The sequence below is a fragment of the Trachurus japonicus genome, chromosome 3 (genome assembly GCF_045865225.1).
Source record: "Trachurus japonicus isolate A0001 chromosome 3, Traja_1.0".
Classification (NCBI taxonomy): domain Eukaryota; kingdom Metazoa; phylum Chordata; class Actinopteri; order Carangiformes; family Carangidae; genus Trachurus; species Trachurus japonicus.
Genome location: NC_140909.1, coordinates 13,927,607 through 13,946,650, shown reverse-complemented (window position 1 = coordinate 13,946,650; position 19,044 = coordinate 13,927,607). Strand labels below are relative to the sequence as shown.

The 19,044-nt window shown below is 41.0% G+C and overlaps 1 protein-coding gene across 4 annotated transcripts; it reads right to left on the bottom strand.

Annotated features, from left to right (window-relative positions):
* Positions 1–1,432: 1,432 nt before the first annotated feature.
* wt1b (WT1 transcription factor b) lies at positions 1,433–9,273 on the bottom strand. 4 transcript variants are annotated; one of them, XM_085763019.1, is made up of 9 exons: positions 8,477–9,273; positions 6,939–7,061; positions 5,912–6,011; positions 4,551–4,631; positions 3,545–3,659; positions 3,302–3,452; positions 2,862–2,951; positions 2,375–2,467; positions 1,433–2,233 (listed from the first exon to the last, which is right to left on the bottom strand). In XM_085763019.1, the coding sequence occupies exons 1-9, from the start codon at positions 8,892–8,894 to the stop codon at positions 2,112–2,114; spliced, it is 1,293 nt and encodes a 430-aa protein (XP_085619145.1). In that variant the 5' UTR covers positions 8,895–9,273; the 3' UTR covers positions 1,433–2,111. The 4 variants fall into 4 exon arrangements, with proteins under 4 accessions (XP_085619145.1, XP_085619161.1, XP_085619154.1 ...); XM_085763035.1 differs by having other exon boundaries at positions 3,596–3,659; XM_085763028.1 differs by having other exon boundaries at positions 2,384–2,467; positions 8,477–9,248.
* Between the last annotated feature and the right edge of the window lie 9,771 nt (positions 9,274–19,044).

The window sequence follows — 19,044 nt, the reverse complement described above, 5'->3', positions numbered from 1 at the left end:
TGTTCATGCATTCAGATCGGCGGTAACGTTTGGCAGTATATGGGAGCGGAGTGCAGGCATTTGTTGTGTTCACTGATATCACCTCCTCTCCAATCAGAACCTCTCTCGATCAATTGAAAGAATTCAGATCAATCTAAGGTTGAGGTCAGCTTTCCTTCTGAGTGACAGCTGTAATGAATGAGGACGTTTAAAGCACGGGCTCCTCATGCTCCACACAGCCTCAGCAGTCTCCAGTTAAAAGTGAACTGGAGTGAGTAAAATGTTCAACTCTGCTGTCCCTCTGATCTTCCTGGCTTCCCGGCACCCCTGCAGAGAGAGAACAAAGAGACGCACTTCTTAATCAAAGTGCATTGGATTAAGAAGCAAAAAAAAAAAAGACATCACAGAGATACTACCTCAGAGCCATTATGTGGATTGGAAAACAACTTGAATCACCACTTCAAATGAGCCGTATGTGACCCTGAAATAGGAGAACGGCATTTGAATCTCTCTGTTAAGTTTGAGGAGCGTCTGCAGTGGAAATGAAAGGAGTTGTGCAGGTGCAGAGCGAAAGCCTTCAGCAAATGTGCACTGTGGTTCCCATGCGTGAACACGTAGCCCACAGCTAAATATATGATGCCTTTATGTGCGTGTTTACATTGCTTTTCCAGGTATATGACATCATTAGCCCACAGAGCCGTGCAACAGCTCTCTGTGCCAACGCTCAGTCATATTTTATTAACATACCTGCTGTAGCTGAATCATCCCATCTCTTAGAGACTTGCACACGAGCTGACACACAACTCCATCCACATGTTGTATATTTAATGGTTCAAGGTATATTCAAAATGAGCCTTCCAGTTTCTTTCTGTCATTGACATTTCCATGTCTATTGAGGATGCTCTATAGGAAACGATGGAGGTGGACGCTCTGAGGACGGAGGTGTGAAAGTAGTTGTACTTTGGCAGCAGCCTCGCTCACAGGCTGAGTCCCATCTGCTGAACTAAAAAGGCTGATACTGCCATCATGTGGCACAAGGATGTAAACTACCTTTCTAATCTGGAGGGTATTATACACAATAGGGAATTGAGAGTGCACTTGTGTGTGTGTGTGTGCGTATGTCAAGGCCCTGCCAATGCAGAAAGGGGGCAGTCAGTGAAACAGCCAGCTGACACCGAGGTATGTGTCTTTTCTAATGAGATTTACTGGGCTCCAGATGTTCGTAGTTATGAAGATGTGTGTCGGAGATTTAGGAGGGTGAGACCTGCACTCTGTCAGAGCCAGGCTGGGGTGCTGTTTTACTGTCTGTCACCCACCCTCACCCTCACCCTCACCCCTCCAGCACCACAACTCACAGGTGGCCTCTTAACCCGACGAGAACAACACCTCCTTTCTCTCTCTCCCGCTCTCTCATACGCATACTCTACATACACACACTTTTACTCATGAAAACCAAAGTGAATCAACATTTTATAAACTTACAAAAACATAGAAAGTACAAAAGGAATGTCTATAGATGTTAAGCAAGTACAAATATATACAAAGCAATTTGGTGAGTATCTTGTGCACTAGAAGAATATAGAGATGTTCACATTCCACAAAGCAAAAAAAAAAAAAAAAGTAAAAAAGAAAAAAAAAATCTCTGTTTTCAGCTTCTTGGACAAAAAGTGATGATTTGTCCATTTCATAAATCCAGTTTATACAGTCCAGCACATTTTCAAAGTGACACAATTTTAACAAAATGAACAACACATACAACAGAAAGCCAGTGCAAGTGTACTTAAATTTCCAAAATAGTGTATCAACGTTTTCCTCATCTCACATAATAGAAACATCTTCTTCTTGGCTCAGAATTACTGTGGCATTGTACCCTCTCAAAGTCTGAGTTTTAACGTCAAATAAACAAGTGCTAGTCGAGGTGCATCTTGAAGATCTCGTGGATCATCGGTGAGTCTGTTCTCCTGACGTCCTCTCTCTGTCTGGCTGAGGGAGGCATCCGCTGTGCTCACCACTTCAGCAAGTCTGACAAGGCACCATAACCGCTGACCAGGCTCCAAGCGTCTTTCTCTACTAGCTGGAACGACACACTGTCACCTTCCTCTTCGTCCCCCCCCTCCTCCTCTTGTCGCTGTTCAGATGGCAGGCTGCAGCTTGGTCAGGTTTCTCTGGTGCATGCTGTGGTGGCGCACCAGCTCGTCAGAGCGGGCAAACTTCTTCTGACAGTTGGACCAGCGGCAGATGAAGGGCTTCTCACCTGACAAGGAGGGGACAAACAAGGGAAAACAAGAGAAATTCAAACCTTTTGGGATGAAAAACTGACTCAAAGTCAGAGGGAGCATAAAAAAGGGAAAAAATCTCAGAAGGATGGAGAAGTAGAAAATAAAGGTATACGCACTTGTTTTACCTGTATGAGTCCGAGTGTGAGTCTTAAGATGATCTGACCGTGAAAACTTTCTTTGACACGTCTCACACTGAAAGGGCTTCACTCCTACACAGAGATGGAGTGGGGTGAGAGTCAGAAGGTTACATATTTGATTAGATGGACTGACCACTTTAGAGACTGAATTATTTTCATTTGTTTCATTCTGCATGGCCACTAATGTGAGGAAATTCTATTTAAAACTTAATATCCATATCATTTACAATCTACACCATTATGAATTGATGTGATCTTTTATGTGGTGAACCATTAATCAGATCAATGATCTCAGCCGATCAAACCAATTAATTTAACATACATACTCATCTTTTATATCTTTTATACATTTCTTGTTCAGGAGTCCAGTTTAAATTTATCAGAGCTCAACACTCTGAAACAGTGTAGTAGCCTATTTAGTAGAGTGGAGACTGCAGTACAATAGCTCTGACATGAGTGTAGCTACCTGTGTGTCTACGCTGGTGCCTCTTTAACTGGTCTGAGCGAGAGAACCCACGGCCACAGTCTGTGAAGTCACACTGGTAAGGCTTTTCTCCTGAAAAATATACAACCATCATCATCATCATCATCATCATCATCATTATCACCATCATCCAAGATTTTAAGATTGTCAGCACCATCTGTTGAACTATTTTCCCACATCTGTGCCACTACCATGTCAAAATCAAGCACATCAGCATTACTGCCATTTATGCGATTTAATCTACTTTCCACTCACACAGCTACACACATTCATAATCTGAGCACAATAACTTGCATTCAACACACCATCCCTAGTTTATCTTGTTCAACCTGAACTCTTTCTGTCTGTGTGAGTTTGTCATTATGATTTAAGAGGAAAAGCTGAGGTCTGAGCAGCGGTGTAAATCACTCGTGTCATCTCACCTGTGTGTTTGCGGCCGTGCGTCTGCAGATGGGACAGTTTGAAGTATTTCTTGTTGCAGCCAGGATAAGAACATACGAATGGACGCTTGGTCTCATTGGTCTCTGAAGACCTCCCAACAGAGGGAGCAATGCCAGATACCCGTCTGACGTCCTAGGAGAAAGAGAAGACAACAACAAGACTTAACTTTGTGCGTTTATTTATTCTCAGTCAGTTTCTATGCCCTTGCATGCATGTTAACTGACCTGTAGTCCCCTGAAGACGCTGTGTGTGTGTATGTGGTACTGGGCACTCACAAGCATGGGCGGAGGTGGGACTGGGAGTGTGGGCTCACTGTCGTAGCTGGTTGTATGGCCTCCGCTGGGCAGAGGCAAAATGACAGATTGATTAAAATACTGAAAAATGTGTGCAAACCTCTTTTCATGTGGGTTCAATTTATTTAAGAGTAATTACACATCTTTATCAGAGCACACACAGTTTTTACACTTCAGCTAACTTTAACCTCAAAGCCCTGGAAACATATTTGTTGGGATCCTACAGCACATTATTTTTCTTATTTTATTATTTGGTCATTTCACTTGAAAAAACCTCCCTCTCTCTCCTTATCTGGGCTTTGCTGATTGGTTTGAAATGGGAAGGATGCCATGTCCTTCCCTGTATAGGTCAGGATTTAACTGTATCTGAATCAGCCAACCCTGGTGAAGAAGACCAGATGAGTTTTTGAGTCTTTAACAACTTAAAAAATACCTTGACAATATCCTTTTTGGAGCTTCACCTCTGGTTATTGATTAAGTGGTTCTCATTATTCAATGTTTAGAAAAAACTTGAGATTTACAGGTTTAGGGTTTTTAGAGGCTTTAAATCTAAAAACCAAATAATTTAAGGAGTGAGCTCCTATCAAAATGTCCTAACTTAGCAAAACCTCAAAACAGTCTTTAAAGAATGTGGTAGAAGTGCAAGAGTGCACAAAAACACAAGTGCATGCATGCGCACGGACGCACGCACGCACATGCACGCAAGCACACACACACACACACACACACACACACACACACACACACACACACACACACACACACACACACACACACACTATCATGCTCTCCTCTGCTTCCTGATTTCCCTAGGCAGTACGCCAACAGCCATCTGGTCAAATCCTCCTCTTCCTCCTCCTCCTCTGCACCGCCACAAACACTGGTCAAGCCTCAAGAATACATGAGTAGTATTATGTAAAGAAGAGACGCCGCTCACCTCTTCATGGAAGATGCCAGACTGTTCATCTGATTCCATGTTACACACTCCAGCTGAGACGCCATTTGGTAAACGTTATCACTGAGTGAAACACAAGAAGCTCGTGAAATTTCAAGGCAACAATAACTCATGTTAATACATCAGTAAATGAAAGGGTTATGGAACAAGATTTTCTGTCTTCCTTTTATTTTTTTTTATAAGTTATTTTGGGGAAAATCCAGGAATTAGACAACATCGACAATATTTATGCTACAGCATTCTTCCTGTCATTTATCTTCCCTTATATGGATAATGAAGACGTTTGGTTCGGGGGAACTCCGCACGGTTGGCTTATTAACACATCCTGTCCACCCACCACACTCCTCACTGGCTTCATTAAAAAACATGGGCTCCAAGCCATTCTTTACCTTGGCAGATCACACTAGCATGCACACACACTCACACATGCACACAGCACAGAAACACACACACTTGGACATGCCATTGTGCACTCTGTGGGGGTGAGTGCCTCCGTGCCTAGTACACCATGGACCAGCGCATGACATCACTCTGTCCTCAGTATCATTAAAGGTGGGAAACAGTTTCAGGGGAATTCTGGACGGCATTCCTGGAGAAGTCCTTGAGGGAAGGATCACGATGGTTCACTAATCGGCTCTCAACTATGTTGAACTGTGGAAAGACTCATTGATATCTGACACAGTGTTTCTGTGTCTGTTGGTCTGAGGGTTTCCAGTTCACGCTATAAGCACTAACAACAGGGAAGTCTTCCCCTCTTCTTATCAACTGCTGCTCCAGTATTTGGGTTGCACATGTTCCTTCTCTCCGACAACATCACAGGGCGGCATGCAAAGAATTTAATCCCAATTTACCCTTTGAGATGTTTTGCATCAAAATGAAAACAAGTTGGAAACACATCCAGAGGTTAGAATAAGCAGAGTCCCCTGTCCCAGCTGCCACACCCCCCTCGCTTAACGCTCACTTTCACTGAGCTTGTCTCTTTTTACTTTTCTCCTCATTTTTCCTCAGGGTGGATTCAAACACGTCGGCAGTAGATCACTCAGTGTTTGTTTTGGCCTGCTGAGCAGCAGTGGGCAGCACTTAACCTCAGAACAAATTAGGATTCACAATCCAGACAGTGCAGAGGCAGACGCAGGGCTTAACATTGGATCAGAGAGAATTTACACTTCTAAAAATGACCAGGGAGTAAGTAAGCTGGATGTGGTGTCATTGGAAAGAATCTGAAATTAATTGCTTAGTGAGAAGTCTGACAGCTTTTGGAAAGAGGGAAACGTGCAAAGAAGGAGACAAATTACAATTTAATATGGCAAAGATAAATGCATGCAGGGAAAAAATAAGCTTACCTGTTGTAGTTTCTCAGCAGCAGAGCTTGGCTGCTTGGACACGACTCTGAAGGATTGTGGCAGCCAAACATGGGTGGAGGAGCTGGATACTGCTGGTCGACTGAAAATACAGATATTTCTTTCAAAATAAGACCGCATCGAACAAATAATTACATCAATTAATGATTTGCCAATATTTTTATTATCAGTATATAACAGTGGAAAAATAACCATCCACAAAGAGATTGTTAAATGATTAGGGAAATAGGCAATACATTGAATATGAAAATATTTACATTTGAGAAGCTAGAGGTACTCCCATTGTTCCACAACAGCTAAATAATGTGTTACGTTAATTCAATTCAATTCAGTTTTATTTGTCACTTTCATAAGAAAGCATTTGTTTAACATGGGAGCAAGAAGCCGTTCTCCCTGTCATGATGTATGCAAAGATAAGAAAAGATAAAAGAGATTTTAAAAAAGAGGCATGTTTAAAACAAGACAATAATTCTAAAATTCTAGAAAGACAGCAATGTTTTCCAACAAAAATCTTGCACAAAATTACTATTACATGTTCTCTATCTCAGAACACACACAAAACACACTCAAGTCAAAAATATATCACAAAAATATACTCATACAATGAATAAATAATAATGCAAATAATAATTTATTTCAAAGACATGGTCACAGCTCTTCTTTTCAAAGAGAGAACACCTCCATTAGAAACAGTAGTCCTTTTCAGGTCCGTATAGTGTATTGGTCCCCTGACAGTTTCTGACATTCCAGCAGGGTCACATTAGCTGTTTCCTCAATTTATCATTTCCACAGTCATCAACCATATACAGTATATGCTTGACAAGCGAAGAGAGAGTGTTTATGTATGTCTGTATGAATGTGCACGAAACAGAGATGGGGAGTGATGACGGAAAATGGATAACAGCGATTGTGTTGTGATATGAAAAATGACGGGTTACTTATGTAACCTTGCTGTGACATGACGGTCGAGACAATTTTGTTGAAGAGACGTCAGGATGCAGACAGTTACCTATACTGCTTGGCGGCGACAGCGTGTCCTCGTGTTTGAAGGACAGGCTGGGGAGCTGAGGGGTGTGGTGAGACGGAGTAAGACCACAACTGGGGTTGCTGTCTAGACCCACAGTTCCATAACCTGAAAGAAAACAAAAAAAAGAGAAGTAATGGAAAGTTCAAATGATATTTTTCCCCCCTTGTTGAGTCATTAGATCACCATCTCACAAATGACTGAAAACATTAAGAAGCTCCTTAAGTCTCCAATATCTGGTCAGCAGCTCTAAGTGCCTGGCAGGGTTACCACAAAGAGACATTCATCAGACCACTAAATCCTCTTTCCTTGTAACATCTATCTTTGCCCTTGTGGTTTGTAAAATTTATGGCAGGTGGAAAAAGAAATCTGGCAAACACAACATTGATGGATTGGGATGAGCTACCGTAGAGTATGCTCATAAAAAATAACATTTCGGAGTGAGGAACTGCATGTATTCTTATTTCATTACATGTATTGAACTGCAAGGATGGAACATGTGAATTTTTTAAAACAGAGTTCATAGCAAGTTAAAGCAAAATGTTAGACTTGATAAAACGACATGAAATCAATGACACAACAATTTACGATACACATACACACACAGCATGGAGACACTGTTGTTTCCGGGGTCAAGCCAAGTCGGTCAGACAGCTGTAGAAAAGTTTCAAAGAAATATGACTCACAAACTGTTATACTTAAATCCCCGTAGCCTGCAGAAAGTTACGTTAAGAGAGTGTTTTAACACTTCATCACTTCAAACTATTTTTCCACTGAGCGAAGACGACTCGTGCTGCTTTTGAACGTCACATCAGCAGACACATACAGCTTTAAACCTCTGACCTTTCAGTGATAAGCCCCTACAGACAATAAATGTGAACACATCCTATCTATGCGTGTAACACTGCACAGGAAACAGAAATTAAGTTTGAATTCAGATTAAGATGAATAGCTGTTTAATTCCCTCTCACCAGAAGATGGGTCAAAACAACCTGAACCTCTCTGGTGATCTACCGGTGGATAGTTGGTTAAATTAACCCAACGTCACAAAATATATGTGATTGTGAACTCTGCATAAGTACATGCTCTTCAGATAGATGCAAAAGAAAATTTGAAAATTCCTGATGATATGCTTGGCATTTTGGAAAAATGAAAAATGATAATGCAGCAATAAAACCAGATGAACAATCTATCTTGTACTTCTTTCTGAAATATGAGTTCAACAGGATAAAAAAAACAGCTGTTGTCAAATATTTTCTGCTGAACTAGAGGGAAATATTAGCGATCTCTACCAGACCATTACCAAGAACCTCTCAAGCCTATTCCTCATGTGGGACAGAGTGACCCAGGACATAACAGCACATAACATCCTGCTCAGACACAACTCGGTTAAGAAACTCTAAAGATGGAGACATGATGAACACATGCAGCAGGAAATGTATTTTAAAAAATCTGTCTGGCCCTATACATCACTAAGCCGGTGCGATAGAGACAGAAGTGGGACTGACAACCAGCAGGCTTACCTTGGTTCCTTGGCGCTGGGGGACTGTCCATGCAGCTGGGCAGGTAAGCTCCATTGGGAAACACCCTAGGTTGACCTGGACTTGGTTCTCCGAAGGCCCCGACCCGACACGGACCTGCCCCGGTAAACTGGCCTGAGAAGTGCACCGTGAAGGCCCCAAGTCCACAGTGAGGGTCCTCTAAGGAGTCAGCGGTCCCCCAACCTGGTTCCTGCTTGATGAGGGAGTGGTGGGAGGGCAGGGAGCTGTAGGGAGAACTAGGGTGGAGGTCCAGCAGCTGGGTCCACTGGCCGCTGCCAACAGCCATCCCACAGCCGCCACCAGCACCTGGTAAAGACGGCACGGGGGGTGCTGGAGGTAAGATAGTCAGATCTCGAACATCTGACCCCATGGACATGGCTCCATACGGTTCAGTCAGCATTGGTGCAGGCAGTTAAGTTTGACACTCTTAAAAGAAAAAGGAGCGATGGTATTCCAATGGAGGAGCCCGTTGGGGAATCAAAAAAATCACCCAGGAATAAACTCCTAAGAGTGCAACAAATACACAGCCTGGAAAAACAACAAGCATGGAGCAAACTCTTCTTCAGAGACAAACAGAGTGCACTATAGGAGTCATCTTTTCACCTCAAGTGATGAACTGAGGAATGAAGTTAACTAAATACGTGACGATGACCAAAGTCTGGGTGCCAAAGATCAAGCTCCCTAGCTATCTGCAGTGTGTTTTGGAGTGGGAGTCTGTGAGGGTGCCTTGTCTCTATAATGTCTGGCTTTCCTTACTCTCCTCAAGTCTCAAAAAGTGCGTAACTCATTGGACAGGGGGGAGGAGCGAAGCAGAGTGAGAAGAGGATGACTCCTTGGCCAGCACAGAAAGCACTTCTTAATAAATTCTGACTAACGTCTTATTTGCCTAAGCGGGTGTTACTCTTCAATTTTTGTTCAAGTTCAAGTGTTACTAAAATTGAATCTATTAATATGTTTGAACATGAAGAGGAGAGAGGTGTTTTTCTGTAATACCTCTGACCATGAAGGACGGTGGTGAAGGGCTGGAAACATGAAACAGCTACCTATGTAGTTAGAGAGAGAGAAGGTGATTAAAGTCCTCATCAGGCCAATGTCGACTTTATATACAAAAGAACACACTAGACATCCTTAACATGTACAACTGTGTGAAAATAACATACAACATAGAAGATTAGTTGTTGTTTTTTTAAAGCACAACTGAGATGTTTTCGTCTCTGTTCACTATTGACATATGTCTTTCGCTTAAATATTCATCATCATAATTTCTGGCTCTCCTGACTCATCTGTGTTCTGCAATATACTCAGCTTGTTGTGAAAGCTGTCCCTTTTTTCAATAAACTGGATATGTTTTGGGTTTTTTTTTTTTTTTTTTTTACTGACATGGTTACAAGACACAATGCTGGGTTGAATCACAACTAATAAATGCACAGATTAATTAAATGTAAAACTAGTATATCAGGAAAATGCTTGATACATAGCCATATAAATTGTCCTGTACAGCTTTGCTAAAAGAAACTCAGAGAAAAACTGCACAGCTCTGGAGCAAAGCCATATCACACAAAAGGATAATTATTTATTAGTAGAGGAGAGGGGGACTCTTTCTCTCTCTCTGTGTGTGTGTGTGTGTGTGTGTGTGTGTGTGTGTGTGTGTGTGTGTGTGTGTGTGTGTGTGTGTGTGTGTGTGTGTGTGTGTGTGTCTGTGTGTCTGTGTTCATGAGCACTTAAGAGATAGGGGTTTTGACCTTAACTCAAGCTTAACTCAATGTGGAACTACAGAGGAATGCAGTAACTTGAAATATGCCTGTAAAATTCAAGACAGCTGCTGTGGATCTTTTAACATTATAATATTTGTCATATCAGCACTTGGGTTCCTCCTTTCCTTTTAAGTCTGAAACAGTGACAATGTGTTGCAAATCAAAGGGGGGGGGAAAAAAACGCTGGGCTACACTCACTGTAGCATAACAGTGACTTAGTTACAGTTGACTTGTGATCAGACCAAACGATTGATACCACAACTTGCATTTACCACTGTCTTCACTTGATTTAACAGTCCAAATCTCAAGCCGTGTGTGGATTCAAATTATTTTTTTTATTTTTTTTAATTAACGACCCACTGGACAACGTTTCAACCTAGACCAGAACAAGGATAAATTGATAAATTATCCATCTGTGAACTTTTTTTTTTACAAAACATTTTATGATATCATACACTCATAAAATGGGACACTATTAAAAGTCCATGTACAAGTGAAGTGACGTGTGTGAGCCATATCCTCTCATCACCATCTGGAATATTAGTCTAGGCTTCCAGTAAACATAAGCGACCCGCAACTCAACTTAAAAATGAAAAAAAAAAAAAAAAAAAAAGTGGTGGGTGGGGGAAGGCCACTTGAAATTGGTAAAGACATGGTAATGTGTAGACACAACTGAGAGATGGAGAAGTCTAAGATCACAATAAGAGTGATGAAATCAAGCGGGGAACTGCTGAGGTAGCGTTTACAGAAAATACTTGTCAGTCATTGTTGCACAATGTCACTGATCCTTCACCATCTCTTCATTCTAGTTTTGGTGACATTTGCTGCAGCTCCACAGATGCTACAGTGTTTTGTGTACTGATCCCTAAGTGGTGATCAATAACAGTGCTGGTACAGAAATCGACCAGCAGTAGGAGCAGCTTAGTCTGACATTGAAAAGGTGAACTTTCCAAAGTGCCCTGGTATAATAACACACAATCCAACACCTTTCTTTTTTTCCAAAACAAAACAAGGCATTATCGGACAATCTCATAGTCCAAGCTTATCTGATGACATCCATTTCAAGAGTCATAACCTCTGAAGGCTACACTCAGATTGATCCAAATGTTTTGTGGTCTTTAAGGAGATAACACGCTCTCTGACTTACTCTATTCTGGGAAATAAACGAGTGCAAAGGCAGACCCGTATCTCTGGGGAACACAGATATTCAGTGGATGTCCACGTAGCTGAGTTCAAAATAGTAGCAAAGAAAATTAATTTCTTGCAAAACAATGTGAAAAGCCTCATGTGGTCCACCCACGGCAAACAAACAGAAAATAAAAATAAATGATGTACTACATGAACAAAAGGTTGTGGCACAATTGAAAGTATCTTGCCAAAAATCAGAGAGAGAGCAAATGAACACGCAAGGCCTCCGAGCCAAGGCAAATGCTGGCCGTGCCTTCCCCAGCGGAGTCTTTAGCAGGGGATGCATCAAAGGTGATGGGGCCTGGAGAAAACAACCCTTTCAGCCCCTATGACGGATGGCAGTCCCCAACTACAGCTCAGTCTCTGGTTAACTCAGGGTTTAAAACAACATCACTGTGCTGAGGAAGGGAAATAGTCAATACTGCCTCTGACCTTTAACAAGAAATACACTAGAGTCAAACTTTCTACAGCATGATGAGTAAGAGGGAATTTGAGAAGGGGTTCGTTCCAGCCAGGGAGACACATGATAAACTACACAGATATGTGACTTGGCAGGACACATGAAAAAGAAATTACTTTTTCCATTTTAATAATCATCTCCATTCATGCTACTGCATCTGAAGATAGACAGTTTATTAAGCTGCTGCTTTTTAAATCAAGCGCGCTGGTGATTTAAAATGACATGATTTATTTACATTTCTAAAACATTAGTAATCAGTTATAAAATGGATATGATTTCATATCATGTGATCATCAACACAGCCTGCGGGAGAGGACTTCCAAAGAGCAACAGGTGTTGTTATGAAGTGCTGACTGTGGCATAAAAAAAAAAAGCTCAGTCCTTCACTTCTCCATGTGGGTATGGAAACAAACTGATAACAAACACAACAGCAGTGACATATTGTTTCACAACTCTCCTCCCATCTGCATCTGGCCTCAAGGAAATGGTTACTGAGGCAGAATAATATTCCTCTGTCCTCCCTCAATACTTTCTCATAACACTATTTGTTCTTTCAGGTGACAAGGATGCATTTGGAAACATTTACCACATTACACCTGAAATGTAATTTTCATGCTTTCCCTCTTCCCTATGACCCACGTAGGAAACAACAATCGCTCGTTATTTCAATTCCCTCTCATATCGACTCTAGAGCGCTCTTCAAAGTGTTGCCTATCAGACTGCAGATAAGAGACAGAGAACAAGGACCTGTGGGAGAGCGAGCACTTCCATGGTTCATGTGTCAGACACAACACTTGGTCCAGTGATGTTTCACACACTGGTTCTCTTTCATGTTGATGATCATCTTTCTTCTCCCATGTTCATTCACTTGGAGTAAAATCTGGATCAAATGCAAGAGTGATTGCTTTAAACTATTAATATTAATATTAATTATATTAATTTGTTAGACCAAAGTAAAAAATAAAAAAATCACATTCAGTTACAGTTAACAAATCCCACAAAAACAGCAAAATCAGTCATGCTTGTCTGCCTTTTTGGTTATCTGCAGCAGAAACAGTCTATCAAGTTGGTTTATTTCTTAAGAAAAAGCTTAATAATTTTACCTAGAACAGAGATTCCCCAAACTGGAACAAATTGTGAAAATGTTGGGAACAATTTATGACAGTGGGAGAGCATAAATGGGACTGACTCAAAATAAACTTTTGTGTTGAGTGTTTGTCTTTGAATGTGTTTATCTATGTCATAATGATGGAACATGTGACCCAGTGTAACACTGTGGCCTCAGTTATGTGCATTTAATAGTTTTTGGACAATGAAAGTCTACACCACAGAGGAATAAGCCATATCAAGATTTGGCTATACACAAACAATTATGTTGGTTGGATTGTTGGAATGAAGCCTCTTGACAAAAACAAAAAACACAAAGCATGACAGATCCGATCATTTTTAAGAGAGTGAGCTCTTTAAGGCTGTATTTCAATCTGTACTATATAGCTCCACTGCTAATCTTGTGACTACAAATCAGTCACCTCCATATTTGTTATAGTTCATTGCCATGTGATGTAAAATCAGATACCAGGAGTGTATAGCTCAAATAAAATGAATAAATTGATTGTTGAAACAGTTGAATGGTTTTAATGCAGGATTTTATATTAATGTATAGGTTATGAACTGTTTAACCCAATCAGCTGCTTGTTAATTCAGTTGTCTATGACGTGACTGTGGCAAAAGGCTCCGCTAACACAGCCTGACGTTTGTTAATTACTTGATGTCAACCTCTTATTTGTTGAAAACCTGTGTCAAAAAAATGATCTACAACACTGGAAGTCATGTTAAAAGTATGCTGAAATTTGCTGAACAATCCACCGTGTGTCTCATCCCAACAGGTGCCTGTGTGTCAGGATCAAGGCCAGTCATTATCAGTTCTTTACAGTAAACCACAGCCTCTTCCACGCTGTCACACCCTAGCAGCTGTGGCTGGGGCGTAAGCAGTCATCAGAAAACATTTCAGATATCTCCAGCGGTTCCTGTAGTTGCTGTGTTGTCATACCCTTCAGTCTCATTCTGAGGCCAGACAAGCAAATGTTTACAGGATGACTCCGATGACAAATTACCACAACCAGGACAGAGTGTGACTGTAACTTTTTGAATACAGGGAAATACCACATTACAGCAACTTTCTCAAGATTAGGGTTAGAGTAAGTTTAGTACTTCAGCTTTTGTATGAAAACAATACGCAAGATGAAATAAGACTTTTAAGATCATTTGGTCAATTTGCAAAATAGTTTTCCGGCCTTGTTGATTAAAGCAGAAGTAAGTGATATATTTGTGTTAATATAAGTCTTAAATAGTTATATCTTCAGACAGCAATCACTTACATAGAGTGTTTGGACCAAAACACAGGTCTGTCAGTCACTCTGCTCTGCTCTGAGCCGAGGAGAAAACATTTCTCGTATCCTACAGTTTTTATCCAATGAGGAGAGAGAACGGCATGCAGGGCTGTGTGTGCAGCCAAGGGACGCCGTGAATGTGGTGACGTAGGGACGAGGACTGTTATGGTGCGTTCAAGGCAACTCGTAACTCGTGTTTTTCCGACCTGTGAAGTTGTACCAGTTCGATCTGGTACGAGTTCACGGGTCGGAAGTTACGAGTGGCCGTTATAGTGACTTTCACCGGTAAAACAGGTCGGAAAAACATGAGTGGGTTGCCTGGAACGCTACAAAGTCGTAAGTTGTGACTTGAAGCTGCAATTTATGGTTTCAAAAGCCGGCCTGGAACGCAGCATTAGCCAAAACGACCGGATCGCTTACTTCTGCTTTAAATTAAAATATCATTCTGATATGTGAAAATTCACACACTGAATCTCTCTCACTTATGCAAACAAAATAGCTTGAGTCTTGTGCCTGAGCAATTGCATTCATTAATGAGAAAGTTTAAATGGTCTGTTTTCAGTCTTCAGCATTGTCTTTATCAGCACTGATAAAATGGCTCAGTAATGGTACAGTATCTCAAAGGCAAAAAGTCACACAGTTGAAGAGGGCCTTTAATTAATATTTCTGAGATGTGGCATCTATAGGGTCAAGCCAAACATTGTGCAACAAATCCCCAAAGGAAATAAGTTTGAATTTGTTTGACCATTCCTGAGAAAAATTTTATTGCTGCTCCTGGCCTGTGAGTGTGTCTAATATAAACACTGCGATGACAAGAGCCCACTCCATCATTAAGAAGCTCCAGTCCTTCTGCAGTGACTCAATCGATCCAGACAGGAACATCAGGATTCCTGGAAGACTGTAACAGCTTTTTTTTTTCCCTTGCTGCCATTAGGTTGAAACAGAGCATCCACATTCCACATATAGGAGGGACTAAAAACCTCAGATAGCTCAACACCACAAATGCAAACTCACTTTGATTGATTGCTGCAGTCTTTGGTGTGATATGAAGCTGGTCATTAAGTGATATGGTAAGATTACAGTGGTATTTCACTACCAACCTTCTCCCTCTGGTCATGCGTGAGTTTTTGCTACAGATGGCTGGTATAGTAATCTCTCAGAGGTATATAAAAGAACAATAAAATTCTAATTAAATGAACAAAGACAATTGTAAATTAATTTCACTTAAGCCTGAGGTGTGTGAAACTGTAGCCGTGGGATGAAACAGCTATCACAGTAGACCACAGGCATTCAGTAAGGCAAGCGCACACCTACATGGCTGAGCGATCTGGAATCTTTCTATTTGCATGTGGCTTTAACACTGCATTAGTTAACTTGTGGCCTGTGCAGGATGTAAACAAAAAAAACAAAACACAGCGGCAGATACAAAGCCACATTACAGTCTGCAGCTAATTAAGCTGTTGTGAGAAAACCATTCTGCAAACATTTGTGAACTTTAACAACCCACACAGCCACATATCAGAGAGCAATATGTGTTTCTTGCCTCCAGATAAATGTAGGAGTCATATTCACTTCCCATTTAGCTGTGGTTTTGGTCTCCCCCACATTGTGAGAAAAGTATTGAGACCAAGACAAGTTATGAAACAAATACAGACCAAACAAAGAGATTTAAAAACGCCACCAGAGCAACTTCAACAACTAATTGCAGAACTATTCGGGGGTCGCAACTGGAACTTTTGATTGGACTGTTAATTTCTGAATGAATCCATTAAATCATCTATAAAATGTTTGTAAAATGCTCATCAAAATCCAATTTTTCAATTCACTATCATGTATGACAAAGAAAGGCTGTTTAGGACTTTTTCTACATCTGCAGGTTGCCAATTACTTTTCTGTCACTTGACTGACCAGTTAATCAACTACTCTTTACAGCTCCTAGGTGGTGAAATATTTTGGGAAAATAAGGGAATAAATGACAGTGGTTATATGTACAGCAGCGAACGGATTGTAAGGTCTAGGTTAATGACTACTACTGCTCTTTTTTAACAACTGTCTTACGTGTTAGCACTTTAAGTATTATTCTAAGGACTACTACTAGCTTGTATAAATAAGTGTTTATTGGCTCACAAGCCCAAATCTAAATATGGGGATAATGAGGGACAAGATGATAAACAGCCTTTGCTGGGAAAGTTATTTTTTTAACTATTTCAACACTTGGACAGTCATATAGGCTAAATATTCAGAAATCTGAAAACCAGTGTGTGTAAAAGGGCCATAATACATCTCTGCAGCTGTGTACAATAACAGTCCATGAGAAGGGCCCCGTGGGATTTTGCATGCCTTTAGCCACGGTGGACTCTTGACTCACCTCTGTTTCAGACTATGGCTTCATTTGTTTATTTGTTTCTTGTATTTGTGTGTACGTGTGCAGGGAGGGTGTGTCAGTTCATAAGTAATTAACAAGCCATTCGCTCCACCTAGGGAAGTAGGGAAGTTACTCATGCGATGCAGCCTGACAAGGTCACTGGCTGATAGATGAGCCTGAGCAAGGGGATTTTTCAGAGATTGTGAAGGCAGGCAGAACTGTGGGAACCAGACAATTAGTGGGAAGAAGCTAGGCAGCCATGTTGGATGATGACCATGAGACTGGTTTACATGGATACCGTTTGGCTAGCTGACAGGGAAAAAGCAGACACCTGGGCTCAACTTACTTTTAACACGCAGTCATTTATCTTTGAGGAGGCTGAGTAGGCAGTTTGCCAGCTATTAAGGGACAGTGTCTGCTATTTCCAATCATAAGATGGATCAAGTCATTTTAGATATATTGAAAATGTTGCAATTTCAGACTTATAGATAACACCAAAATAAAACAAAAATAAACCCTATGAAATAAACCCTCTCTCCATGAAGGTTTTGCTTGAAACTAGTCTTTGTGGTACTGTTGAACTTTATAATTTCACACAGTACACATTTCTGTTTATCCTACTCATCTTTATATAAAGGGGATGGCCCAAATACAAGAGAAACTGTTCAATATAATGCAATACAAATGAAACACACCACAAATTACATCCTTTGACCGTGACTGTGACCATGACCACACACAGTAGAATAAACACTTGGATCTCTTACTGTAACTGTATGTATCATCATTTGTATCCTTCAGCTTCTCCCGCAGCAGCTTTTTTCTTTTTGTTTTTTCATTAACCTAATTCTGTTTCAAAATGGGATCCCTGAGGCTGCAGCTTCAAGAATTTCATCAATATATGGAAAATGATACTCGAGCGAGGTATATAAATGAATAGATGTTTCCACTGAAGTTACAATATATAGACTTAAAGGGATAGTTCACCCTAGAATGATATTTCGCTCATTATCTACTCACCCTCATGTTGACTAAGGGCTGGAAGAAGTTTCAGATTCCTCCGTGGCTTCTCTGAGTTACAGGGGGTCTCGGCATAGCAGTGCATGTCCATATAACGGTTGCAAAGGGACACCGGAGCTCTTCGTAAAAAAACACACACAAAAAAACATCCAAATACCTCCATGCTGCTCGTATGTAATGTCCGTCTTGTGCTGAAGCCCCAAATTGCGTAATTGTCCCGAAAAAAATTAAATAAGTCTATATTTTAAGCTTGTTTGTAGCGGAAGCTTCTCGAAGCTCCTCTTCCTGGTCCGTCCAAATCTCGCGTGATTTGCGCCGGCGTCAGCATGCGTCAGTGCGGTTACTGCGAATCACGCGAGATTTGGACGGACCAGGAAGAGGAGCTTCGAGAAGCTTCCGCTACAAACAAGCTTAAAATATAGACTTATTTAATTTTTTTCGGGACAATTACGCAATTTGGGGCTTCAGCACAAGACGGACATTACATACGAGCATCATGGAGGTATTTGGATGTTTTTTTGTGTGTGTTTTTTTACGAAGAGCTCCGGTGTCCCTTTGCAACCGTTATATGGACATGCACTGCTATGCCGAGACCCCCTGTAACTCAGAGAAGGGACGGAGGACTCTGACACTTCTTCCAGCCCTTAGTCAACATGAGGGTGAGTAGATAATGAGCGAAATATCATTCTAGGGTGAACTATCCCTTTAATAAAACATGTTGAATTCTCCGTGGACTAAGATAAGAGTCCAGGAACAAGAAGGGGGAAAAAAGGAGAACTGGGATTTCATGTAAAAAATCACATTCTCTTGCAAAGGTAAGATGAACCTGATGAGAACGTGTGTGACCTCAAGAAGTAGAATATCTGACAAAAACACAACAACATTGATCTTCCATGAAATCCTGCACATAACACACAGTAAGGCTCCCAATCTGACATTAGTGTCAAGCTACATGTGCACTGTCTGCTGCTGGTTTATGTATACATCAGATCACATGAAGACTGCATTGCCAGGTTACATTTCAAATGATATAAAACAGACTAATCATTGTTTAATACATGTACCAGGTACAGTCTCCTTGAAGTGAAAGGGTTTTCTGTGAGGACACTGTGCCATAAATATTATAGGGGCTATTAAGCATCATAACACACTGTGGCGTTTTAAAGACCTTTTAAAGAAGACAAAAACAATGTCTCATATGCACCTGGAGCTTCAAAGCCTCCAAAACTCTTATTCTGGACCTGAAATACACCAGGCACTTGACAACAGCTGTTAATCAGATAATGAAAGCCTCGGCGTTACACAAGCACACTTGTGGGGAAGCAGCCATAAATTCTTTGCCATGACAGCATATGAGGGTGGGATTTGGTACC

What these genes read in the sequence shown, in the direction of transcription:
- wt1b (XM_085763019.1), bottom strand. Translation starts at nt 8,894, where the DNA reads ATGCTGACTGAACCGTATGGAGCCATGTCCATGGGGTCAGATGTTCGA. An exon ending in GTCGCCGCCAAGCAGTATAG is followed by an intron (nt 6,012 to 6,938) that starts GTAACTGTCTGC and finishes CTGTATTTTCAG; the next exon opens with TCGACCAGCAGTATCCAGCT. An exon ending in GCGTCTTCAGGGGACTACAG is followed by an intron (nt 3,453 to 3,544) that starts GTCAGTTAACAT and finishes TCTTTCTCCTAG; the next exon opens with GACGTCAGACGGGTATCTGG.